At 37.7% G+C, this 27,515-nt stretch overlaps 1 protein-coding gene across 10 annotated transcripts in view; it reads left to right on the forward strand.

Moving 5' to 3' along the window:
- lrba (LPS-responsive vesicle trafficking, beach and anchor containing) overlaps window positions 1-27,515 on the forward strand; it is a 299,224-nt gene that overhangs the window by 269,519 nt on the left and 2,190 nt on the right. For 6 of the 10 annotated variants that reach the window (XM_089132308.1, XM_089132312.1, XM_089132309.1 and 3 more), the window contains 8 exons: window positions 2,478-2,567; window positions 7,233-7,425; window positions 10,492-10,557; window positions 12,959-13,114; window positions 14,226-14,393; window positions 17,181-17,282; window positions 18,683-18,879; window positions 25,973-26,124. In XM_089132308.1, coding sequence (XP_088988434.1) covers window positions 2,478-2,567; window positions 7,233-7,425; window positions 10,492-10,557; window positions 12,959-13,114; window positions 14,226-14,393; window positions 17,181-17,282; window positions 18,683-18,879; window positions 25,973-26,124 — 1,124 coding nt within the window. The remainder of the gene's footprint in view (window positions 1-2,477; window positions 2,568-7,232; window positions 7,426-10,491; window positions 10,558-12,958; window positions 13,115-14,225; window positions 14,394-17,180; window positions 17,283-18,682; window positions 18,880-25,972; window positions 26,125-27,515) is intronic. The other 4 variants (XM_089132311.1, XM_089132314.1, XM_089132310.1 and 1 more) reach the window with 3 other exon arrangements.

Genomic DNA, 27,515 nt, shown 5'->3' on the forward strand with positions numbered 1-27,515 from the left:
ATGTAAAGAAGGGGAGTCTGAGCAGTGGAAAATGAGAGAGGTGGAACAGGGAAGAAATACAATGAGAGGGACGTGGAAAGCCTCCTGACTTCCTGATGCTTTCATGAATACAGTTAGAGCCAGAGCAGTCTGACGAGAGCTGGGACATTTCTGGCATACCTCTCTCTCTCTCTCTCTCTCTCTCTCTCTCTCTCTCTCTCTCTCTCTCTCTCTCTCTCTCTCTCTCTCTCTCTCTAGCGTGGGATCGGGACAGTTTCTCTATTGATTCATGGAAATCCCATTTGAGGGATACTTGCACTAATGTAGTCGGACCAGGCTATCAAATATTCACAATGTATTAACAATGATTTTGACATCAATGCAAAATTAAGCAATTTCACAAATATCACAGCAATTTTTATGCACTGTTTCATGACACTTCCTTGTGTCATCTTTGTTTAATAACATCTCTGATTTAAAGCGGCAGAAGAATTGGTGTTAGAGTAAGTGTGTTTAATTAATTTCCATTAATAAATTGAATTAATTAAATAGAATATAATCTCAAATTCAGGGATTTGTTGCATCATAGCTAATATTTTTCTATTTTTTTTTTTACCTCTTTATTAATAAAACTTTTTATTGTCTTTAGAAATAAAGATAAAACAACCATCCACTCAAACTAAAAGACAGGGAAGGGGGAGCAACAGACATATCATATCATATCAGACATATATATATATAAAAAATCAATTTATATCATTCCTTTATACAATCCAATTTTTTGGAAGAAAAACATTGCCATGCATCAATGGTACTAGGTTGAGCCTTGTTAATTCGTGCTCTTGTACATTCACCATTCACTATTTTGTGGTGGCTATGAATCCAATATGTTTTTGCACAGGAGCAAGCCAGTTCTGTATTATTGTCTTCTTCATACATAAACAACATTATTTTTTGCAAGGATATACAGGAGTCAGAATTGTCATTGAGAAGACATAAACCTGAATTAGACATGTAATTCATTTGTATTAAGGAAGATAGAACCAAGTTTACATTATCTCATATGTTGGCAACAATTGGACACTCCCAAAACATATGAAGAAAAGTACCTGACGATAGAGTGTTAGAGTTATGGCAGTTAAAAGTTGATTGTAGTTTCATTTTTTACCTCTTGTAAAGGGTTATGTATGCTCTTTGGATGACTTTGAAATGGATAAGACGATGAACCAAGTTTTTAGAAGTTAGAACTAAGAAGACTAAGATTAAGATTAGACCACAACATCTCCCAGTCGACAAATAAATTAAAATAAGATAATTCATGATTCCAGATAGATTGAAAGAGACTATGTGATCATTAACCCTACTATATATTAAAGAAACAGAAGGCCGACCAGAGAATGATGTGATCTAATCCTACATAGGATGGGAAGACATGGGACATGCCTTGAGACCCGAGCGTACAGGTAGCTGAAAAAAGACAAAATATGAGGATGCTGGTAAACAAAACTTAGTTCTTAGTTCTTGAGCTGCACAAAGTCCCTGGTTATCAAATAAGACGCTGCATGTGTTTATACCCAGTGAAGACCAAGAAGGCTGGACAATTGACCGATTTCCACATAAAAAATTAAAGTTGTTAAAGTCCATAAAGGTGTGTTGCTACAAAATTTGAATGGTCCTCCCATCAGATGTTCAACCCTTTCCCAGATCCTAATAGAACTGGCCACAACTGGGTGAATTTATACTTATTTTTATTTCCTTTACCAGCAAATAGAATATCTTGAACATAATAGAATATGTTGGAGTGGTTTAACCTTGTCAGCTTCAATTTCTCTTCATGGATCTTGGAATTAACCAAATAATAATAATAATAATAATAATAATATATACATATATAAATATATATAATGTTTGTGTGTAAGTGTGTGTATGTGTGTGTGTGTTTGTTTAATAGGTAAATAAGTAATAGTTTGGTACGTACCTGAAAATAATGAAATATTCTTCACTGTGTCCATTTAGTAATGTTCAAATGATGTTAAAACATGCTGTAACACATTTTTAGCTACAGCAAACAACCCTAAAAGATAGATGTGAACCTACTATTTCTGCCTTTTATTTGTCAGTGTCATGCTCATACTCTCTTTTTATGGTCAAGATCCCCTCTCTAGTCTCTCTCTCTTCTTCCATACATACTATTATCTGCTTTAACACACTCTCACAAAGATAAATGTACACATATCCAGCTCCTGTATTGCCCTTTCCCATTAGTATGATCATTATTTCCACCACTTTTCTTTTTTTTTTTTCACTTTTTTTCCCTCACACAGACACACATACTCACACACACACACACACACACACACACACACATTACTTTGGGTCTGTATTAGTTGATATTGTCCAGGGCATGTTAGCCACTGTCTCAAGGTGACGTTTATAGTCCTATATCTCTTCATTAGTGCCACCAAACCTCCATAATGCTCACTCTCTGTCTTTCTCAGGCTGTGGAGTCTCAAATCAGAAGTTTTGGACAAACACCCTGCCAGCTGCTAATTGAGCCCCACATGCCACGCAGCTCTGCCATGCAGGTGGTGAGTAACACGCACACAAAAACACTCTAACTGTCTAATTTGACATGCAGACCATTACAAATGTATTAACCTGTCTACAAAAGTTTATGTGCATTTTCACCACAGAAGGGTGAAAAGGTTTTCTGGTTTGTAAAAAAGGAATTATAAACACCAAGTAGTGTTTAAAACAGCAACTTATTTGAGAAAACTGCCAAAGCAAAACTAGATTTCATAAAACTAGATTGTGTCCATAGTAATCACCCTATAACATCTCTTCAGTTGATACAAATCACAATCTTTATATATGCATCCGCCTTAGCAGCTCCAGCCACTTTGTTTTTATGTTGATCTAAAATATTATAATATACTTGACTCTTAAGTTTAAATCGACCCATTAATTGTTTTGTGCTTTTCCTGCCCTATTTCAGTGAGCCCCCAGCGTGAGAAAGGGTCCCAGAAGTGGGAAAAGTCCTATAGTTGAGCGGAGAGCTCTGAGGTGATAGGGTCTTTAGTCTAGAAACTGAGAGACTGTGGGTGACGGCCTAGAAGCCCCCATTAGCTGTGTGTTTCTGTGGCGATGACAGCCCCCGCCTGCCTGTGTGGAAACAAACTCTCACATTCTCCTCTAAATGTCCACATGCAGATATAGTTATAGGCTCAGAACTGGATTTCTGACTTTACATAACGCTGACTCTTAATTTGAACAGCCTTTGAACTCACAACTTCATAGTAATCCCACAATCCCAAGCACAGAGTCTAAAACTGACTGTGAAAGGCTAAATAAACATCACTCTGGAGTGATGATAGAAAGAGAACTGGAGATCTGATACAAAGGGTAGAATTGTTTGTTTATGATTGTGAGTGCAATCATGCAATCAATGGAAATTCATTGGTCAAAAGGTATGGGAACCCTGTAAAATTCAGACATGCTCAAATCGTAAATGTTGATATAAGCTTCTGTGCCTTCATGTACATGATCTTACCCAATGCTTACTGTATCATTTGTTTTTTTACGAAGAAGTATTTTTTACACAGGCGTATTATCTTTTTTTGTTCTTAATTTAATGGAGAAAAAACAATCTCTTGGACAAAATCAGGCATTAAAGCAGCTTTCTGAAATATAAGAGAGATGGCATGACAAGACACTTCTTTTTTAAAATTAACTTTACATTTTCATGTGATCCTGCATATGTACTCTCTGTTATCCTTTCATCTATCTCTTTCACTCTCTGCCTGCACTTCTTTCTCTCCCTCTTCTGTGTCTCCAGTGGGTTAATGAGGGTAGATCCTCTGTTTAATGGCACTCACAGGCTGAACACTGTTTAAGGCCTTAGCTGTCTTTCTAATTTACTGCAGGCACACCAATTAGCCCCGTGTCTCCATACTGTGTCTAAAAATCACATACACGTCAGGATTAGACATCACAGACAGAAGACAGCAGTTGGACTGGAATAGGGCACAATTTAATGGTGACATCGAGTGAGAGACATACTAAAATATATGAGCTTAGTATTTACAGTATAAGCAAATAAATATACTTCCTACAATATTTTTTTTTATAATCAAAGTTCAAAATAGACCTTCTTTAAAATGATTAAAGTATGCTGTAAATAAATATCATTATAAAGCACCAGCCAATCAGATTGCTAAATGAGAATGACATCACAGCTGCCCAGTCTGAACACTATCTCCTGCTTCTACAAACACAGCCCTGCCTCAATGAGGAAGTCAACTTGATGGTTGGATGACTTTGCTGCCAAGTAATCAAACAGCTGTGTTTGTGCATATACCTTTCTTAGCTTATCTTCATCTGCTGTATTGTAGAATGGAACGGAAGATAAAGTAGATTAGAATGTTACTAATGGAGGTTGCAATACATTGTGGCAGCCTAAAGGAAAGTTGAAATCTGCTCTGATCTTTTGCAACTTTGTCTTTACAAACTGTTGTCCTTCTATTTATCTTGTACTCATTACCCGGGAAATGTAACTTGCCTGAAGCATTTTTGGAATTCTCTAAGGTCTAAGAATGTCAAATCTATCATTGATTTTTTTTTTTTTTTGTGTGTGTGTGAAACGACAGTGTGTATCTGCTTTGATCTCTCTCTCTCTGACCTCTTTTCTCCAGCTTTAAAGGCCCCGTGTAGTCAATAATTGTGTCCCTTAAAATTCCTCTTTGATCACCAAAATTTAAATGTTTTTTTCTGGTGAAAAAAAAATATTTATACCTTTAAATAGCTTGATTCGAATGGAACTCTACACCCTTGCTTCATTTAGTATATGCAGAGCCATGAATATGCTAATTAGCCCCGCCTCCACTCACACCAGCTCAGAGATTCACTCGGTCAACTTTACTGATTTACAATAATATCACTCTCTTTACAACGTCGGACATGTAATGGTAATTAATATAATTTGCCTTTTTCCTGTCTACTTTGTCAAATAGTCTAATGTGTTGCTAATGTTACACAAACCATGTTCCTATTCGCCATCTCAGAGTCAGAGCTGTCTTCTAAATATCAGCATCCTTATGGTACGTTCACACCGGACGCGAATAGCGCGTCAGGCGCGAATGATTTCAATGTTAAGTCAATGCAGAGACTTATGCACGTAAAAAAATCCTGCAGCGCGAATGAGGCGTAGAGCGTCTGGCGCGTTACGCGTGAAAGGCCTCGTTTACACTGCATGGTTCAAGTGACCCAAATCCAATTTTTTCCTCTCATGTGGCACAGATCGGATATGACCGGTGAACGTGTAAGCAGGAAAAAAACGCATGGATTCCGATTTTCTCAGATCGGATTCAGGTCTCATTCATATGTGGTAATAAATCGGATATGAATCAGATACATGCATTTGCGTGTGCCATGTAAGCAGACAAATCGGATATTCCCCAGTAAATGCGAGTCATGCGTCATTAAAAACTGCGCGATGGAAGAAAGGATACACACAGTGGAACAATGCGGAGGTTTCATGTCTTTTGAGTGTTTGGGGTGAAGAGTGCAGACAAAAATGCAGGATTGTTACAGAAATAAATCCGTTTTTGAAGACATTTCACTAGATATGAGGCATCGTTTTAAGTGCTCATGGCCAGTGCCTCTCCTCTTTTTTTCTCTGCCGTACGAGACCAATGTTTTGATGACTTATTGAAATATTGTGGAAAGAAAACACTGGATAATTTTATTCGCATCGGCATCCATTGAATGTCCTGCTGTTTTGCTTAATTTCCCGGTTCGAACCATCAGAACGTCTGCATTTGGTAGTTTCAGCAGTGTATAGTGTGAATGCAAAAATCGGATATGGGTCACTTTTAAAAGATGATGTAAGCAGGTCGTCAAAAAAATCGGATATTGTCAGAAAATCGGATTTGGGCATCAAGACCTGCAGTGTAAATGCAGCCTTAGTTAGTGCTACAGTATTTGTGCATTCACGCGTTTGACTCTCTCAATGAATGCTCAATCAACATAAAAAAGATGGCCGCCAACGGGTTTCGATTCTGACGCGCGTAAATTTCGCTTCAAACTTTTGTTTTTATGCGCGTCAGTTTCACTCATGATGCGCAAATTAACACAAAGTGGTTAAGCGTCAAACTAGACGCGGTAGGCGCACATTTGACGCGTTATTCCCATCCGGTGTGAACGCACAGTTAGAAACGCTTTTGATAATTCAGAACGTCAGTGGAGAAAGGCTTATAGTTCTTAACATCTATCTTAACATTTGTAATATACATCAAATACACATTTCTACCAGATTTTGGATATCAACAGAAAAATATATGGGGATAACCTGGCTTCTCTTGAGACTCCCTGCTTCAGATCGGTCATAGTTAATGAAATGCTAAAGCCCGCCCCCACACATTGGCATAATTGCTTACAAGGTAGTTTATGACGCAAGAAAAACCAACGATTTCAAACCGCGTTTTTCGAGACTGTCTTTAGATCACTGCAGTTTTAAAGAGATAATACTCATGTGTTATGAATTTGCACATGGTTTTCCTTAAATAATTTTAAAACACTTAGACATATAAACTTTATTTTCACCACAAGGGGACTTTTACTTATTTCAGAATCAAATTTGAAGTGTTCATGCACTTCATTAATGTACAAAAATAAATAAATAAATAAATAAGGCTTACCGGGAATGATATAGTGAGTAATTAGTCACATGACTAATGTGAGTAATAATCAGCTTGTAGGTCAATCCAATGCAATCATATACTGTAGATATGATCAGAATTTTTTTCTTGTGAAAAGCTGCAAATGCATTTAATTCTCATTTAATGAAAATAATTCTCATTATATACACAACCTCATAAGCCTGCTAAATTGTTAAGTCATGAGATAATCACTGATTTCAACAAATTTTTGCAAATCATTTTGCTTTGTTCCATGCACAGAAATACAGACATTCCTGAACTGAATCTTGAAAATATTTGATCCCAAACCTGTTCTGACCAAGAATCTTAATTCCCAACCCTAATAACAATCCAGTTATGATATTGTGTTGCATAACCCTAATTACCTCTGTCCTCAATCTCAGCTTTTGTGCTCTTTTACACCGTTCTGTCTTTCGCTGCCTAATTTCCTTTCTTGCTGCTTCTCTCCCTCTTCTCTCTTCCTCTGTCCCACTATCACTCTCTTTTCCTCTACACTCCCTCACTCCCTGCTGATGATGGCGGTAATGGACTCAACAGTATCTCCTTCTGCAGACCCCACTGATGTTCACAGAGCAGATGCAGCAGGATGTCATCATGGTCCTCAAGTTCCCGTCCAACTCGCCTGTCACCCACGTGGCCGCCAACACACAGTCAGGCCTGACCAACCCAGCGGTCATCACCGTCACCGCCAACCGCCTCTTCGCCGTCAACAAATGGCACGGTCTCACTGGTGAGTAAGAACAATCAGACAGCAAGGTGTTTGGTGATCAGTAACTGGATAGTTATTATGTTACGCCAGGTTACGCAACCCTATCTCATGATAAAACGTAATTGTGGTGATTTCGTATGTAATCATACAATTTCTCAACAGAAATGTATGATTTTTAGAAGGAAAAAAAAACATGCTGGTAACTCCTGCCCTAAACCTAACCATCGGGAGGGTGTAAGCAGATCATACAAGATTATCATAAGAGTGTGTTAGGGTTCTGTCAAGTTTGATGTCAGATGCAGGATGACGTTCATTTCGGCACATCACATAATGTAAACTTCAGTAGCTTGATCCCTCTAAACTCTGGTTGTATATAATCATCAGCTCCTTAGACATTGATATCTCAGACTGAATTTGATCAAATGTGACACTTCCTCTGCCTTGCATTCAGCTTCCTGTCCACCTCCATTTATCAGCCTCTCCTTGTTTTTTTTTATTTTATTTACTAAAGATTAATTGAACCAAAAGAAATGCTGAGAGTCTGAATGCTGATATTAAGAGACAGGGTGGTTCTCTAATTTAAACATGATCTCTTCAGATGGTGGTTTTAAATTATCCTAAGGATCTGTATTATGGGCAGGATACATTTTTAAGGGGCACTTGGCAACTCTAGATCACTGATTTTCACTTTTGTTGTCGCATGAGTTGTTATCAGCGCCCCCTACAACTGTACAACTGTAATATGTAATATATATTAGGCTTGCTACGGTAGTCGGTGATACCGGTGTTGCCGGTGTTCAGTCGCAACACCTGTTTAATGACATGCCCACCACGGTTGGCATGTGAAATAAAAAAAAAAGTTTAAAGCCTTAAAAATATTGAACGCAATTACGCAGTAGTCGTTAAATCCTGCCTATTAACACACACACGACCCACAGAAAAGACGCGCGTTGGTATCGAGTTCTCTTTCGGGCTTACCCAAACCATAACACGCAAATTATGCCAAAATGTCCATAAGAGCAGTCTTAAACGAACGTAAAGATGTAGAGATTTGTGAGAAAATGGGACGCGTGTCAGATCGCGTCTCTGTCAGCGACGGCTGTCCGAATTCGCTCACTCGTTTTTACTTACTCCTTCTCAGTTTAGGGGGCAATTTTGGATTCAACCCATGTTCTCAAGAAAAATAGAGGACACTGACAACGCGTTGACAGACAGGGCCGAGCAGGTAATATTTAATATGAAACAGTCTCAACTTTCAAATTTGGTCAGTCAAAGAAAATCAAGCAATAAATAGGCCTACCGTTTTGTGGCTCTTTAATGTGCCGTGACAGATCGCCTGATAAAGCCAAGTTCCACCGACGTTAATCTATAACTCTCCCGACTGATTTGTCGGACAAAAATGGTGGATTTTCATATCTGTCAATCAAAAGTTAGTTTCGTTTTCAAACTAGCGCATATTCAGGGCACAATAACAAAACAGTTCTTTCCCTCACTACCGCACCGTTATGTATGCCCGTGAAAACGTGCGCATTTTACGTTTGCCTTTAAATTAGCGATTTAAAAGCCCCCACCGGTGACACCGGTATTACTGGTGTTGTCACACGTCGATTAACCGGTGAGAAAATATCCTCACCGTCACAACCCTAGTATGCAGTATATTTCACAACACTGTCATAAAAACACTCACTTGTGGCGCCTTCCTCTTGCTTTCTAGCGCTGCTCATGTGCATTTGTTATTATCGGAGCCGGCCAACTTTATCGTGTGGAGCTATGTCTACCGAGTGGGTAATACATCATACAGAGTATCATAGAATTACGTCGAATTGCCATTAAGCAGTTTGTGTTTTTCGCTCGTTCTCGCTTCTCACAAGACTTTCCGGGACGTTAGTCCTCATGTTGGTTGGTTGTCCGCCTGGGAACGCTGGGGGGAATGGGGAAAGTGATTTCAAATGATTTCTAAACGGTTTTATTAAGTTGAAATAGTTGCCAAGTGCCCCTTTAAATGTGTGTTTTTTGTAAAAAAAAAAAAAAATTCCATCCACAAGTTTCCGAGGGGCGCTCCTGTAAAAAATAAAGTGGGTGAAACTTCCGGTGACGCGGCGGAAGTAGCATTCCAATGGTATTTTGTGTGTTAGTTAGCGAAGAGGCTAGCTGTTTTTCGGAGAATTATTTTACTATTTAAAGACGCAAATCTTTATGAGAGATGTCGTTACAGAGCTCAGGGACAACATGTGCTGTTCGCGGTTGTATGTATAACCGGACTAAACTAGTTCAGTGGCTTAAACGGGATTGTTTTGAACATAAGCCGAAAACGAAATCAGAGTGATCCTGCCAGCGTCTCTGATCCTGCCAACGACTGTAGTTTCCATCACCTCCCAAAAGATGACGAATCTTTCTGTGTACATTTGTTTAAATTCTTAATATTCTATAAACTCTCTCAGCATGTGATTGGCTGTTTGCTACTGATGTTACACCTAAACTCAGGATCAAAGCCTGTGTTGACAGAATACCAAATGTGCCAGTTAATGTATTAAAGTAGCACATTCATTTATAATTTTGAATAAACTCCAAAGCACAATGACTTTTAATTGTTTGTCAGCTCACACAACTGTCTGTCACCATGCCTTGATGAGTATTGATTATTAATAATGTTATTATAATACTCCCAATCAACTACTGCGGAGGGTTAAGGTACTGTTATTTCACCCTTTTGAATTTCGTTGAGGTTGTGTTCCCACATCGTTAGCTAGTTTGGATCGCTATAACTTGAATGACTGTCAACTGTTGAATGAACGAGTGTCAAGCATGTCAAATCGCGCTTTGTTTACTTCCAACCGGAAGTCGCGCCCACTTTTGACGCAAGGCCTCATGGGGCGTAGGAAACTTGTGGATTAACCACCAGAAAAAACCTTTTTAAAAGTTTATACAGTATGAATATCAATAAACTGACGTTTTGAAAAAGATTTTCCTCTGTTCTTCACATCCCAATGTAAAGAGATGTGAATAAACTCCTGGCTTCTATGTGTATTGTATACCATTCTGATGGATTAAACCTATTTTATCATTGGTTCTCTCTCTTTCTCTCAGGTCATCAAAGCTCTTCTGTGCAGGACCAGCAGTACCAGTTACCGGTGGAGATTGACCCTTTGATAGGTCTGTGGCTTGTCAATCGTCAGTAGAGTGATTTGTGATAGGCCGTTGTGAGTTGTGAGGGCCCGGCCCTTGAGAGGAGATGAGTGCTGTTTTTCACCCAGCCGCCATTCAGCTTCAGTTCAGCATTTGCATGCAAATTGGAAAGCAATGAGCTGTGGCTTAGCCTGTACATCATCAGCTCTCTCTCTCTTTCTTTCTCTGTCTCTCTGTCCTGTCAGAGTGAATGAATATGAATGGTGTAATAATGTCTGATTGAAGCCGCGTGGCACACGATGTCAGGACAATATGTCCTCCTCATCTCTCCGACCTGTTGATGATGCAGAAAAAGAGGAGAGAGGGATGAGAGTGGGAAGATGTGTGATAACATATGGCCGAAGCCTCTCTGAAGGTTCTCTCCCTGCTCCTATTCATCTTATATCTCTACTCCCCTGCTGCTTTTATTATTATACAGTAACATATGTCTTGCCTAATTTATCTGTTTGTCACTTCATGGTGTGTCCCTTCAATCAACTCCCCTGTATCTTTCTCTACACCTCCACCTCCAATCTGAATTTAAGCCTTCAGCAATCCAAAATAATTTTTTAATTCTTTGAAATTCATATGAAAACCAGAGCAATTAACTGTCCAATATTAAAGTGTTTTGAAATGATCTGAATCTGATAATGTCACTACTTGGGCAGCTTCTAGAGTTCTTTTTTTTACAAATTGTCAACAGATGCTAAATAGTCTATAGTGCTAATGCACAATGTTTACAGATATTTTGAGGAAATATTGTGTAAAATAAATGTAAATAAGTGTAAATAATTGTATAAAATGTATAAGAGCTATATTATAATACTGTATATACTATAAATATGTGAGTAAGGAATATGTAATGCAGTACAATACAAAATAAAACAATACAATACATAGCTAAAGTATGTGGACACCAACACGTTTCATTTAATTTAAACATTTAATGGCCAAAATAGGAATTTCCCTTTGCTTCTTTAGCAGTTTTTATTAGGGCTGTGCAAAAATTAATTGCGATTAATTGTGATCCAAAATAAAAGTCTGTGTTTACATAATATATTTGTGTGTGCTGTATATAATTATTTTGTATATATAAATACACACACATGCATGTATATATTTAAGAAAATGTGTTATTCATATATAAAATATTTATATTTATATAATATAGATTATGTATTTATACAGTATATATATATATATATATATATATATATATATATATATATATATAGGCCTATACAGAATTTAAGCACAAATAATTCTTAAATATATACATGCATGCATAGGTATTTATATATAAAATAATTATATACGGCACACACAAATATATTATGTAAACACAGACTTTTATTTTGGATGCGATTAATAGCAATTAATTTTTGCACAGCCTTAGTTTTTATGTTTTCCAATTTGTGTTGGAACATGGCTTTAGGGTATTGTTTGCATTTACCTACCAAATAAATAAATGGGAATTAAATATTGATTTAAGTTGAAATTATATTAAAGTGATGAAAGAAATATTAAATTAGCACAGCTATATTAGGAAATGTTTAACTAAAGCAGGACGTTTCTTTTTTTTTTTTTTCTATTAAAATATTTATCAAAGACAACAAATCACCCTCCCTTCTCCCTCCTGTCTCTCTGTGTGGGGAGAGACCTCTTTCATAGCTCATTTTCTTTCACTCCTTCTCCCATCGTCATGTATGTATTTAGACGGACTGCATTCCACACAGCTCACACTTTTAAACACAGTAAATTCTTCATGACTGTGCTGTTGATAATCTGTCCGATCACTCCAGCACAGACGCCGTGCTGGTGTGTGTCACGAGTGTGTCTGGGCCTCACACACCTGACTCTGTGTAGCCTGGCCTCTTCCATCTCTCTTTCTCACTGTCTCTGTCTTGTTATGTGTATAAGAAAATACATGTAATTTACAGCATTTTGGTCACTTTTTTTAGTCTTTCTTTTGCCAAAAGGGTCTGTTTTTCAAATGTTTATGGCAAAGGCAAATGTGACAGGTATTTTACAGTTCTGTCTTCTGCTGTTACATGTTTTCATTCACAAATTGCATTCGGTCACGCACAGTTAATAAGAAAATGAAATATTTTCTGATGCAAATGGTTTTACATCTGTATAATCTCTTAAGAGGTTGTCAGAATTTCACTTACCAGACACTTTAGGGTCAAGACTCTTTATTTTTGTACCATATTTCTCCACAATTCTGTGGGTGTCTTTACAGTACATCCTTGTTAATCTCTTACTTTTTCTAAGTTTTTATTTCTCTCTTTCTTACCTTTTTCTTACCTTTTTCTCTAACTAGCAAAGTAATGTTAGTACTTTTATAACAAAGTGACTCTTTAACCAATGACTCTTTATCTTTTTTCAGCCAATAATGTGGGCACTCACAGGAGGCAGATCTCAGATCTGTTAGATCAGAGCATCCAGGTAAACGCTCAGTGTTTTGTCATCACAGCTGACAACCGCTTCATCCTGCTGTGTGGGTTCTGGGACAAGAGCTTCCGCGTCTACTCTACTGATACAGGTGACGACCCCCCCACCACCTCGGTTGTCTGTGGAGACACTGCCTCCCCTGCCGTACACAAAAGAAAAGGGTCAAAAGTCACAAATGAGCCTGTAGACTGCATTACAACTCCATTGCCCCAGGGCTCAGATAGATTTCTCATCTCGCGGATGGACCATGACTCCATCTCGCTCAAAGATGAGGCTCAGAATGCAAGTCATGCAAGCGGAACTTGAATTTCAATAGAATCGCACCACACTCAAACGCTCTACACACAAACACCTTATCTCTCAAATGCTTGATGTTTGTTTGTCTTATGCATTATACAGATGTTAGCATGCACATGCAGTTCTCCAAAAGCAAATATTTAAAGTGCAGTAAGAATTGGGGTGTGTGTGTGTGAGATCATCTGGCGTATGTAAACGGCTCAGCACACAGTAACATCTCAGTGGAGTCATTCACTCGAACCCTGCAGGGAGTACTGCACTGGAAACTGCTGGCCTCATGAAGATCTAACTAAACTAACTCAAATCCTCCACAATCAAATTCATATATGTATACACAGTGATGGCCAAATTTATTAAAACGGTTAGATTTTTTAATGTTTTAAAAGAAGTCTCACCAAGGCTTCAGTTATTTGATCCAAAATACAGAAAAAAAAACTGTAATATTGTGAAATATTTGTAGAATTTAAAATAACTTTTCTATTTGAATATAATTTAAAATGCAATTTATTCCTGTGATCTGTTTTCAACATGGATAATATTAATAAATCTTTCTTGCGCATCAAATTATCATATTAGGATGATTTCGGAAGGATCATGCAACACAGCTTTACCAACACAGAAATAATTTTTAACTTTAAAATATATTCAAATCAAAAACCGTTATTTTATTTTTTTTGTTTAAATATTTCACAATGTTACTGTTTTTGCTGTATTTTGGATCAAAGAAATTAAGCATTGGTGAGCACTAGAAGAGACTTCTTTTAAAACATTAATAAAAATCTTACTGTTCTAATTATTTTGGCCACTACTAATATATATATATATATATATAGTGCTTTGTACATACCCAACACCACACACATGCAATAAGTGGTTTACCTTGCTGTGTTGTTGTGTGTTTACAGGTAAACTAACACAGATTGTGTTTGGGCATCTTGATGTGGTGACCTGTCTGGCTCGCTCAGAATCCTACATTGGTGGAGACTGTTACGTCCTCTCCGGCTCCAGAGACGCCACCCTACTGCTCTGGTACTGGAACGGCAAGCACAGCAGCATTGGAGAGAACCCTGGGAGTAAGTTGTAAATGTTTAAGTCACGTACAGATGTGTATGTGTGTTCATTCAAAAATGAAAATGATGCCATAATTTACTGACCATTCGTGTCAGTTTTATTGTCTATAAACAAGCAAATTGGACAAGATAACTCCTTTTGCGTTCCACATGGCATTTTCAGTTTTGGATGAATGGTTCTTTTAATGAAGGCTCCATAATGTGTCTGAACAAACGATTTCAAAAGAGTCTCTAGAGTTCCTCATGTTGCTCACATAGAGAGGTCAAGATCAGGGTAACGTTCAGAACCCAAATCCCAAACCAGAGCTTAGTCCTATGTCAAACACACATAGGAAAAGCTTTCATGCAGGTGATGATATCAATGCAACGCAACAGTGTTAAAAGCTCATTGTTCATACACACACATTCCAGTGTGTGTCTGTCAAGGCCAGTGTAATGATTTACGGCTCACTCTCAGAAGCTACAACTAGTTTCATCTGACCACAGCAGGTCTCTGCTCAGAAGATTGAGTTTCAGGCTAGTATCACACCATAAATGGAATCGGCCTGTGTGTGTGTGAGTGAGTGAAAGTGGAGGCCAGAGGGCCACAGAGGGAGACAGTAAATGTGACTCGGAGGTCTCCGGCTCGGGAGAGTTCAGTCCCATCTATCTGAGAGAGCAAGAGAACACTCAATAAAAGTGAAAAATGCCATGGGCTTCCCCTGCGCACACTAACCATATGGCTGCGGTGCTGATCAAAGCCCTCTACGCGCACACCCTCGCAAAAACACACACTTCCCCTTTGCTAATTTGGAGTTTTTGGATGCTCTACATGCTGTTAAGTGCCCTCTTACAAATGGAGCTGGATTTATGACTAATTGTGATTTAGGTAATGAGTGTCTAAAGATAAGCACGACTAGTAGATGGTTGCCATCAGTGACATTAAAGAGCCTACGAGTCAGACTTTCATCAAAATCTAAAAAAAATAATAATAATCAGTCTGTCACGATCATTTAACTTTGCAGGAATTTGTTCAAACTTCCATAATTGGTTAACAATAATATATATATATATATATATATATATATATATATATATATATATATATATATATATATATATGAAGAGTTCAGATGCAAAAGCCTCTAAATGCCATTTGAAATTTTCTTCTTTAATGATGACTTTTATCAAACTTGTATATTTAAGTTCAGTAATTTCACTTAAATAACAATTAATAGGTAATTATCATTGCCATTTAAATGAAATCACTGAACTTAAACATACAAGCTTGATAAAAATGATCATTCTAGAAGAAAATTTCAAATGGCACTTAGAGGCTTTTGCATCTGAACTCTTCATATATATATATATATTTTTTTTTTTTTACTAATTATTTTGTTTAATGACTTCTTTTAAAAGAATCAAATTCAAACATTACATTTTAATCAAAATTCCCAAGTTCTTGTTACTTTTTGAGTCAACGTGATTCGTGGTTCTGTAAGTGAGTCATGTTAATTCAGTCAATGATTTGTTAGAATGATTCAAAACAATCAGCCAGCATGAGTGAATGTTTGTGAGCCATTCATTAAAAGAATCAGCTTATAGGAGTCATTTGTTTACAAGTCTGTATGTCTGCTTGTGTGTGCAGCCAAAAAAGACAATGCTGCAATCCCACAACTCATGTCAAAAGCGGTGCTGTAGATTCTGCAGAGGATTTTTAGAGCTAAATAGCAATTGCTGGTCAGCAATAATGACTATTTTATTTTTTGCTATTTGTTCATTTCTTTCATTCTGACACAGTTCTTCGTTTCAGACAGGAATGAAGTTACAGTATGATTTCAAACACAGAGTTGTTTTATATCCATCCAGACTTTTCCCGGGCTGTGTACTGTGAAGAATTGTTGAATTGATTCTGTTGACCACACTGCCATCTAATGACCAAATCATGCATAGCCCTGTCATGAAGCCTGCTTTTTGTAACTAATCCAATCTGATGTGGTTTCATTTGCAAATATTACTGAAAAAAAAAATCTAGAATTGTCTTCTGTTTTCTGTTTATGTATTCATTTTCTCTCTTTCTTTCTATGAGTAAATGATACTCTCTAGTGCACATTTGCTGTACAGATAAATAGTATACAGTATATATATAGGTATTAGATTGTAATCAGATGTTGTCCTAATGCGAACCAAATGGTGGCCGATGACGGGGAGGTTAAACGATACACCAATATATCAGTTTTATTGATCTTTTCAGGGCACAATCCGACATCAGGCTTTAATCCCCAGAGTTGTAGGGTATAACTCAAAGCTGAGACATTTAGGAAGTTTGCCACCTAATGAAACCTATACATCTACACTCTATGTGTGTGTGTGTGTGTGTGTGAGAGAGAGAGAGACCGAGTTAAAGAAATTAAATGTACGACTTCTGTTTGTCCAGATAAAAAGTGACAATCTATTAGTTCATTAACTGTTATTTGTGGCATTACCTGATCCACATTGAAAGGCAGGTGTTTGTGTGAGTGATAGACAGAAAGCGCACACTTAAATCCAGCAGAGCTCATTAGACTGATTGAAATAGGACGCACACACTGTAACACAGGTACTGTATAAGTGTCTGATTGCAGTAATTACACACGCTATTACATCACAGAGTAGACAACAAATAAAAACCTCATTTAAACATTGAGATTGACTGTCGTGTTACTGAGTGAAGTTATTACTGTATGTTTTTTTAAATTGTTTTTATTATTTGTGCTCCCTTTTTGCGATTGTATGAACTATTTTTGATCAACTCTGCGTGTGTCTCTCCAGCAGAGTTTGTGACTCCTCGAGCGATCCTGACTGGTCATGATTGTGAAGTGACGTGTGCGAGTGTGTGTGCAGAGCTGGGATTGGTCATCAGTGGCTGCAGAGGTAAAGCAAACGCAAACACTGAGCAGATAAAGTGTTGCTTGTAGAATTCATTTTATAATTCATTTTTTATTACTATACAATTTTAAATTGTATTTATTTTAAATAGTTAATTCATCTTATGTATGTATTAGTTCATTTGGGTTTTAGTTATATTACTTGATTTTGGTCAAAGTTGTCTTTTGCATGGGAGCAGTGCACATATAAATCTACTTCAGTGCCACTTTACAAAATGTTCCTACACATTCAACATTTTCAAATGAGTTCCTCAAAATTAGCTTAATATAGTACTATACTTGATCAAAATCTGAGACATTAACGTTTTATTCATGACAGAGATTTACAAAATTGACAATGTTATTTAAAGCCTGTGTTTTTAACTAAGATCAAAACACATTTTAGTTAATATTAGTTAACTACATTAGTTAGCATGAACTAATAATGAACAGCACTTATGCAGCATATATTAATCTTTGTAAATGTTAATTTCAATATTTACTAATACTTTATTCAAATCTTGTTAACATTAGTTAATGTGCTGTGAACTAACGTGAACAAACAATCCTTTATTTTTTATTAACTAACATCAAAAAAGATTAACAAATACAGTAACAAATGTATTGCCCATGGTTAGTTCATGTTAGTTAATACATGAACTAATGGACCTATATTAAGTGGCTTTAAGTACTATGTAATTACATTGAAATTAATAATTTGATACAATGGACTTATTGTGTACATACATGTTTTTACATTGTACTTAGATTTTAAAATTCCAGCATGTAATTCCAGCTATAATTAATTTATGTAATTACATTTGTAATTACACAGTTGATCCTCCCCTCACACCTTAACCTACCCTTAAACCGACCCACACCACCACACCTGTCCCTAACCTTACCCAGATCACATCTCAATAGCAGCAAAAGTGTTTTACAATACAACAGGGACACAATAATACATTGTACTTATTGTTCAATGTAAGTACCTAGTACTTAAAGCCACTTAATATAAAGTGGGACCCCTTATTGTAAAGTGTTACCCACATTTTTAAGTATTTATGAGTGTAATTAAGGCCCCAGTACCACAATCTCTAGATTCTTTCTTCCTTCCAATTTTTTTGGTCAATTCTTTAAAATATTCGTCCCCTGAGTACTGTAGGCGCTAAACCTTTTGTACTTGACAGGAAAATGACTGTCTATGTATATCATAATTCTTGAGATATCTATCCTAAACATGGCTTCCCAGATACAAATAACAAATGTGTTTGGGGATGAAGAAATATTGCAAATGTTAAAATCAACAGACCTTTTTAAGTCCCACATAACATATAATTTGGTGCATTAACACATTGTAATTGTATCTGATTTGACCCTAATGTTTCTGTATGTGTGTGAAAACAGAGGGTCCATGTCTCGTCCACTCTATGAACGGTGACCTGTTGAGGACTCTGGAGGGTCCAGACGGCTGTGTGCGGCCACGTTTGGTTATGTCCTCCACCGAGGGTCACTGTGTCATTTATTATGACAAGGGCCACTTCTGTGTGTTCAGCATCAACGGGAAACTACTTGGACATATGGAGGTGGAAGACAACATCAAGGTAAACATGAGCGTAAACTATTACAATTATGCGCAATACTGTAGGAAGCAAGGCCAACAAGTTGGGCAGCCCTCGCATGTCCATTTGTCCCTCCTTTTTCTTTCTCTCTTTCCATTTCTGTTCTCAGCCTGTGTTTTATCATGTCAGCTGTCTGGGGATGTGATTAAACGCTGGCATGATCTGCCTACGGGCCTCGCTCTTTCCTCTCTCCATCTCTCTTTCTCTTGGCTTCTGAACCCTGAGGGTCCGAATCTGTCCTTTGATCTGCAGGGCTACGAAATGTCACTCAACCTGCATGTGTGTATGAGAGTGAGCAAGAGAGAGGAAGGGCCAATTGCGAGGCCTCCTGCATTAAAGGACACATTTGTCATTGGCGGGCAGAGCTCCTAAAATCGGCCAGCTCTCTTTCCCTCATTCCCGCTCCATCACTTTCTCTTTCCTCTGGGCCTGGGAAAATTCACAGAGCTCTGCATCTCCGCACCCCCCCCCCCCCCTCTCTCTCTCTCTGTCCTGCACACACATACCCACACCTGCATCCCATTTAACAGGCCGGCTCTGTTACGTGCTCCTCTGCTCTCCGCTGCTCCGAGCTTGATTAGTTTCCTCATTGTGTCCAGGCTCCATTTGTTTTCAATAAACAGAGTCTGCAGTGACGGAGAAGAGGGGTGGCTTCGCTCTTTAACACACTTCTTTATTATTCAACCAATATGACATAATGGAGGATTAGTCTGTTATCTTATAGAATCATGATCCTGGATTTATTTTGTACATTTGTGTACTAATGTTTTAAAGATACATTTGCAGTGATCGTTGTACAGTACTGTTCAAAGGTTTAGGCTTTTTAAAGAAATGAATGATTTTCTTCAGCAAGGACTCATTCAGTTGATCAAAAGTGACTGTAAATACATTTGTAATGTTTCAAATACATTCTGTTCTTTTGAACTTTCTGTTCGTCAAAGAATGCTGAAAAAACGATTATTGTTTCCACTAGGACACTTAAGACGCCGTTTTCAACATTGATAATAATGTTAAGAAATGTTATAAGAAATGATTCTTAAGCCATCACAGGAGTAAATTACATTTGTATTATTAAAGCAGAATATAAAATAGAATAGAATAGAATACATTTATATTAAAATAGAAACCAGTTTTTATAAATTGAAGTAATATTTCTTAATTTTTTAGTTTTACTGTCTGTTTGATCAAATAAATGCAGTCTTTGTGAGCATTTAAGACTTTCAAAAACTTTGGAGAAAAAACAAACAAACTTTTTTTGAAGAGTAATGTAGATATACTAGACAATTGAATTATTGTCCTTGTTCAAAGCCAACATACATTTTGGTATAATTTATCTTAAATCAGACTGATAAATAAGAAACCGATAATAATGAAAAGTTTTACAGCATAAGAGATTTCAAAATAGGATCATTTTGAACGTTTGTGTGAAATAAAGACACGGTCACGCTAAACTCCTTAGACTTTCATTCGTATTCGCGCAAACAGGAGAATGGAAAACCAAAGGTTATGCAAATGTTACATTCGCCTTCACATTTGTTTAACTCTGACCTACAACTGTTTGTATAATGAGAAGATGTGACAAATAGAGGATATAAACATCACAGATTGACCTCTTGCACTGAATTTAAAGTACACAAACTTCAAAACGGTTTGCAGCATTGTGGGAAAGTGGAGTAGATGAAATATTCCCCCCATTTTGAGTGTTTATTATTATTTTATTGGTGATCTATTCAATAAAGCCCTAGTGCATTCTTAGTCTGACTACGGCTTTAAAGGTATTTTATTTATTTTTTGTCATTCACTGAAGCAGAATGATACTCAATTCAAACAAAGTCCCATTCTAACCAATCTTATCTTACTAAAATGTCCCCAATCAAAAACAAGGCTGCTTTTGGCAAGTTTTAGTTTGACAAATTAGCGAATTAAAAAACAACATGAAGTCACAAAAATATTATCCCTGATCAATTATTCCAATCATTTTCAAGTACTCAACTTCTCTTGCCCATCTCTGACCTCAACAAACACACACATACACACACACTGTGACACAGTAAGCTCCTCTCATGCCAGATGGAGTGTCATCTTTGTGACAGTGTGTGTGTGGAGAAGAGGGTGTATGTGGTTTTGTGTATGAGTAAGTGGGTTGCTGGGACAGTTTGTTGCTGTGGTTAAAGTGAGTCTTCATGCTGATGGTCTGACAGAACATTAATTTGGACAAGTAGAAATAATACATGAATGACTCTCTGGAGCCCACAACTGAGCGTATGTCTGTTAGTAACCATTTTAGCAGACATTTCCCGAGCCGTCTGCACATACGCAATAGACTGCATTAAAGTCTTCATAAATCCAGTCCTTACTTGTGCCAGACATATCCTGACCTAACAGACAGATCAGGAGAGAGAGAGAGAAAAAAAACAGTGGGGCATCATCCAACACAACCCATGTTGTTTAAAATCACAGCTTGACTTTAAGTCAGATATCTGAGTCACGGCAGCCATCTTGGATTCTGGAATGGCAGCCCTGGAGGAGAGCACTGATTTATGATTTTGACCCAGCCCGCTCTGCAACCTGGACATCTCTGCTTCTCACAGACCCTTTTCCAGACATGGTCCAGAGGGACCACCGTAGATGCTGGATTATGTACTGTTATATTTTCTCAGACATCTTTGAAGCAATACGGCACATTAGAACAGAAGCAGTGACCAAACAACATCTCAGAGTGAGTCACAGGGTGGAGTTTGAATCTGTTCACATTGCTGGATTTTGGGATGATTCATATTACGGACTTCTGGACAATAAAGGAAAAACAAAAGACGTGCATAACTTTGAGGAATCGCTTTATTCTCCGGCTGTCATTAATTGAGACATAGTTGAGACAGTCTCTGGTGATTCTTCCCTTATGTACAATTCAGATTCCATATGTCTGTCCTGAGCCTCTGCTTCATGCCACGACTGACATAAAGGGCTTAAGTTTTTGCCACAGTGTAACCTGAAACCTAATTACACACATCTCAGATACATCCAAAACAAATCAAAAGAGGTCACATGCACGCAAATGCACTCAGATCCCAGCTGCTGTAACGTCTGAAGTCTGCTGGACAGCGATCTAGCAGAACAGTCTCTGTGATTGATACTGGGTATTTCACCCAGGATTGTGCTAGTTGGGAATTAGGATTGTGTGTGTGTATGAAATTAGGTGTGTGTGTGTGAGAGAGTGTAAATAATAAACAATTTTCTGGGAAAATGGGGAGGCTGGACTGGACAGACCAAAGCAAAGAAATATACTAACCCCCAATAAACCCCATCTGGCACACGATCAAGGCACCCTAACCAATCTTGCAGCTGGTGGTTCGCCCAGGTCTCTTGCCCTGATGTTTCTAGACAGAGAAATATTACCTACGGGTGATGTATACCCCGGGATAGCTCTAAATCTGCTCCCTAACTCCAAGTCAAGTCAAGTCAAGTCACATTTATTTATATAGCGCTTTTCACAATACAGATTGTATCAAAGCAGCTTCACACTGATAACATGAAAGTAGCACAACACAGATCAACAACATTGCTAAACACTAAATAACCCCAACTGAGCAAGCTCAAAGCAAGCCAAAAGCAAGGCGACAGTGGCAAGGAACCAAAAACTCCCTATGAACAACAAAGAAAAAAGGTAATAAGCACAAATTATAAGAATCCACAAACAAACAAATGCCCCATCCTGCTGTTACAACTTACAAAATGGAACACAAGCTGGGGTTTGCGAACACACAAAAAAATTTTAAAACTATTGTCAAATGTTCTAATCAAAATGTCAGAGAAGTTGTCTAAATGCCATAAACATCCCCACACAGGGTACGAACTAAACCAACAGCAGGAATAGAGAGAAAGAACTGATCTATAACTGGGCTTTTAAAAGAGCCCAGATGGCGTTCCAAGCATAGATATCCATAATAAAGGCTAGATGTCTCGTCCACGCTGCTGGCCATTGGAGGTCGACGTCCGTGCCTGGCGGTCATCTTGTCACGGCAGCTCGCTCACTCGTAACATTGTGTTTTAATGATGCATGTTCTTTTTAAAGGGTTAGTTCACCCAAAAATGAAAATTAAGTCATTAATTACTCACCCCCATGCTGTTCCAACCCCGTAAGACCTTCGTTCATGTTCGGAACACAAATAAAGATATTTTTGATTGAATCTGAGAGCTGGATCAGTCCTATATAGACTGCCTAAGGGATTGGCTCTTGACGGCCCATAAAGTCATTAAAGAAAAGGTTTAAATATTCCATGTGCCTACAACGGCTCAATTATAAGTTTATCAAGGGACGAGACTACTTTTTGTGCGAAAAAAACATAAATAACGACTTTATTCCACTATTCCATTACTTCCTTATGGGCGCATGCGCGAGAACTGAGACGAGGACGTTCTCATTCGTCTACTTCTTGTTACCGGCTGCTCACCGCTTAGGAGTTTTACCGCCACCTACCGTATAAAATGATGATCCATATATAAGGCGCTCCGGATTATAAGGAACACTGTCGTTTTTTTTAGAAGATTAAAGGCTTTTAAGTGCACCTTATAGTGCGGAAAATACGCAAATTGAAAAGCGTATGTACAGCGCGCATCTTCCTCTGCTTGTAAACAGAAAGTTTTGCGCTTCCAGCTATATCAGCACATCATCTTATACGGTAGGGGGCGGTAAAACTCCTAAGCGGTGAGCAGCCGGTAAAAAGAAGTAGACGAATGAGAACGTCCTCGTCTCAGTTCTCGCGGATGCGCCCATAAGGAAGTAATGGAATAGTGGAATAAAGTCGTTATTTATGTTTTTTTCGCACAAAAAGTATTCTCGTCGCTTGATAAACTTATAATTGAGCCGCTGTAGGCACATGGAATATTTAAACCTTTTCTTTAATGACTTTATGGGCCGTCAAGGGCCAGTTCCTTAGGCATTCTATGTAGGACTGATCCAGCTCTCAGATTCAATCAAAAATATCTTTATTTGTGTTTCGAAGATGAACGAAGGTCTTACGGGGTTGGAACAGCATGGGGGTGAGTAATTAATGACTTAATTTTTTTCATTTTTGGGTGAACTAACCCTTTAAATAACCATAACTTGCTAAATTTTCTACCGATTTTCAAACGGTTTGGTTTGTTATAAACGTCAGAGATGTAGTTATGACACTGCATACTTATGAATAATAAGTGTATAAATAATCAATCATCCAGAATTATAGCCACGTTAATGACGTTTGTAAGAAACCAAACCGTTTGTAAATGTAAATCCGTCAAGATTTCAAGGAGATAAGAGTATTTGTGTTCATGCTGATCACTCATCTTACATCAGCTTGCCTGTGACAAGATGGCCGCCGGTGATGACGATAGAAACTCTGCCGTAAGACATCTAGCCTTTATTGCGGATATCTATGGTTCCAAGTCCCAATCAGCCGTTGTACCACCGATCAGCTGCCGGATCAGTCACAGAAGCCATCTTCCATGTTAGAAAAAAACCCCCACAAACACACAAACCACAAGCAATACCAGAAAAAATGACTATAAAACAAACCCAGTGGCCCAGACCTCTGGGAGCGTAACAGTGTGTGTGTGTGTGTGTGTGTTTGTTTGTTTATGGGAACCAAATGTCCCAAAAAATTTACCTAATGGTGACATGTTTTGGTCCCCATGAGGAAAACAACTTCTAAATCATAATAATTGAAGTGTTTTAAAAATGCAGAAAGGTTTCTGTGATGGGTAGGCTTAGAGTAAGGGGATTGAATATACAGTTTGTACAGTATAAAAACCATTATGTCTATGGGAAGTCCCTTTAAAACATGAGTATGTGTGTGTGTTCCTTGTTGCTGTTTTAATTGGCCAGTAACTTTTGCTTGGGCAACACTACCAGGATAGTTTTTCAGGGTTAGCTTTGAAAGTCTAAGTCTTTATAGACACATCTTGAAATCTGCACTTTAAAAATATTTATTACTACAAATCATGTAAAAAACAGTCAATATCTGGTGTGACCACCATTTGCCTTACACAGTGCAACAAATCTCCTTCGCATAGAGTTGATCAGGTTCTTGATTGTGGAATGTTGGTCCACTCCTCTTCAATGGCTGTCCGAAGTTGCTGGACATTGGCAGGACTTGACACTGTCGTATATGCCGATCCAGAGCATCCCAAACATGCTCAATGGGCGACATGTCCGGTGAGTGTGCCGGCCATGCAAGAACTGGGATGTTTTCAGCTTCCAGGAATTGTGTACAGATCCTTGAAACATGGGGCCGTGCATTATCATGCTGCAACATGAGGCTGCCGTCTCACACGCCTCAAATTTTGTTATAATTTTTATTTAACTCATTTATAACTGCTCTTAAAGTGTGTGTGTGTGTGTGTGTGTGTGTGGAATGAAAGAGCCCAGTGTGTTTGCTGTTCTGTATTATCTGTGTTTCTCAGGGGACCTCTAAAGTGTTACATAGCCCATGTGCACACAGGAAAACCAGATGAACAGAATAAATCTCATACTCTGTCTGCCCTTCGCCGCAGGATACCACCGCTACAGCGGTTTAAGAAACAAACTGTTCGCCAGGTTGGCCCCGTGCATGCTGGGAAAGATCGGGGGTTGTGTGGCTTTTGATTGGATGAGGCAGGGCACACTCACTCAAGGTCCACAGGGGTGTCAGTAAACCCCTGTAATCACCGGCCAGCCGGATGCTCCAGACGTTTATCATCGGCTACAAAGACCTTATTCACTGAGCAGAGAACAAACAAAAAAAGCATATTTAAACCAACCATCAAATGCTTATCTGGGTTATTTATCATCTCGAAATTTGAAAGACCGCTAAAAGGTCAGGGGTCTTTTTGAGTGGTTAATTGCCTTTAAAATATTGCCTTTAATAAGTGAGGCTCTTGTGACAGATAGATTTTTTTATATTTATTGTGTGAAAAAAACATTTGCGTGACGCAAAACGTACTCATATGAACCCACCACTCTGACTTGGAAAATGAAAAGCAAAAAAATAGTTAAACTACACACAGTGTGTGACTGTCACAAACAGACGCACTGAGTGTCTTCTGTTTTGTGCTCCAGGCGATGCTGCTAAGTAAAGACGGACAGTATCTGCTGTCTGGAGGAGATTCAGGAGTTCTCAGCTTGTGGCAGATTCATGATCTCAAACAGCTCTTCACTTACCCAGGATGTGATGCGGGAATACGCTCTATGGCTATGTCACATGACCAAAGGTAAAATACTGTACATAGACACCAATTTGGTTCCTGTTCCATTACCAGACTGTATATGACATTGGGGAGAGCAAATATAATCGTAACAGTATACTCAATTGCACAATTCAATCTTATTCAAAGTCAAACTAAAATGTATTTAGACACCTTTAAAATTTTCGCTGTAGTTTAGAAAATGGTAATAAAATATGACAAGAACTCGAGTTATCAGATCAGTTATTGTTTATTATTATATTTATTATAGTTATTATAATATTTCAGTGGTTTTGGCCATCCTTCTGTTAGACTATCTCACAAATTAATTAGGTTGAATAGCGGTCAGCTGTTAAATTTAAGTATACAATTAGGTAAAACTGTGGCGAGCAGGACGAGGCCGAGAGACGTGAGAGAACGGCGTGTCTCACAGGTGTCGCGCTGTACCACTCACACCACCGGCCTTGCACCGTTCTCTCACGTCTATCGGCCTCGTCCTGCTCGGGATAAATACCAATTTAGGTCAACTATAATTACCAAGCAATGCTTAATTTTGTTCAGTCTGTGGTGTAAAATGGTCGCATTAGCAATTAAAGAAAAATCACTGAAACAAAACACGGTCTGGTCAAAGTGTCTGAATACATTTTGGTCCCAATTTTTTATAAATTTTACTGGTAGTCCACTTCATAAAGAATTTTGGGGTATAATATGTCACAGTTTACTTTTCGCAATCCTCACTTACATAATTGAACTATAGTGTCCTGCAGCCACTAGTAAAATAATGATTACAATATACTATATATAAGAAAATGGAATAATACAATAAATAATTTAAAAAATAATACTTATATTACTTCAGTTTGCATATATATATATATATATATATGTGTGTGTGTGTGTGTGTGTGTGTGTGTGTGTGTGTGTGTGTGTATATTGTAATCATTATTTTACTATTTTACATTTTATATATATATATATATATATATATATGTAGAGTTCAGATGCAAAAGCCTCTAAATGCCATTTGAAATTTTCTTCTAGAATGGTCATTTTTATCAAGCTTGTATATTTAAGTTCAGTAATTTCACTTAAATGACAATTAATAGGTAATCTTCATTGCCATTTAAGTGAAATTACTGAACTTAAATATACAAGCTTGATAAAAATGATAATTTTAGAAGAAAATTTCAAATGGCACTTAGAGGCTTTTGCATCTGAACTCTTCACATATATATATATATATATATATATATATATATATATATATATATATATATACATATATATATATATATACATTATATATACAGGCAGGAGCCATGTATGTAGGGACTCTCATTATGTTACTGTGTTAGTGTGAGGCTATTTTAAGCCTTGTTAGTGGTATTAACTAGTGATTTTTATTTTCATTACTCGTA

This window comes from Pimephales promelas, chromosome 6, assembly GCF_988280905.1.
Source record: "Pimephales promelas chromosome 6, fPimPro1.hap1.1, whole genome shotgun sequence".
NCBI classification, from domain to species: domain Eukaryota; kingdom Metazoa; phylum Chordata; class Actinopteri; order Cypriniformes; family Leuciscidae; genus Pimephales; species Pimephales promelas.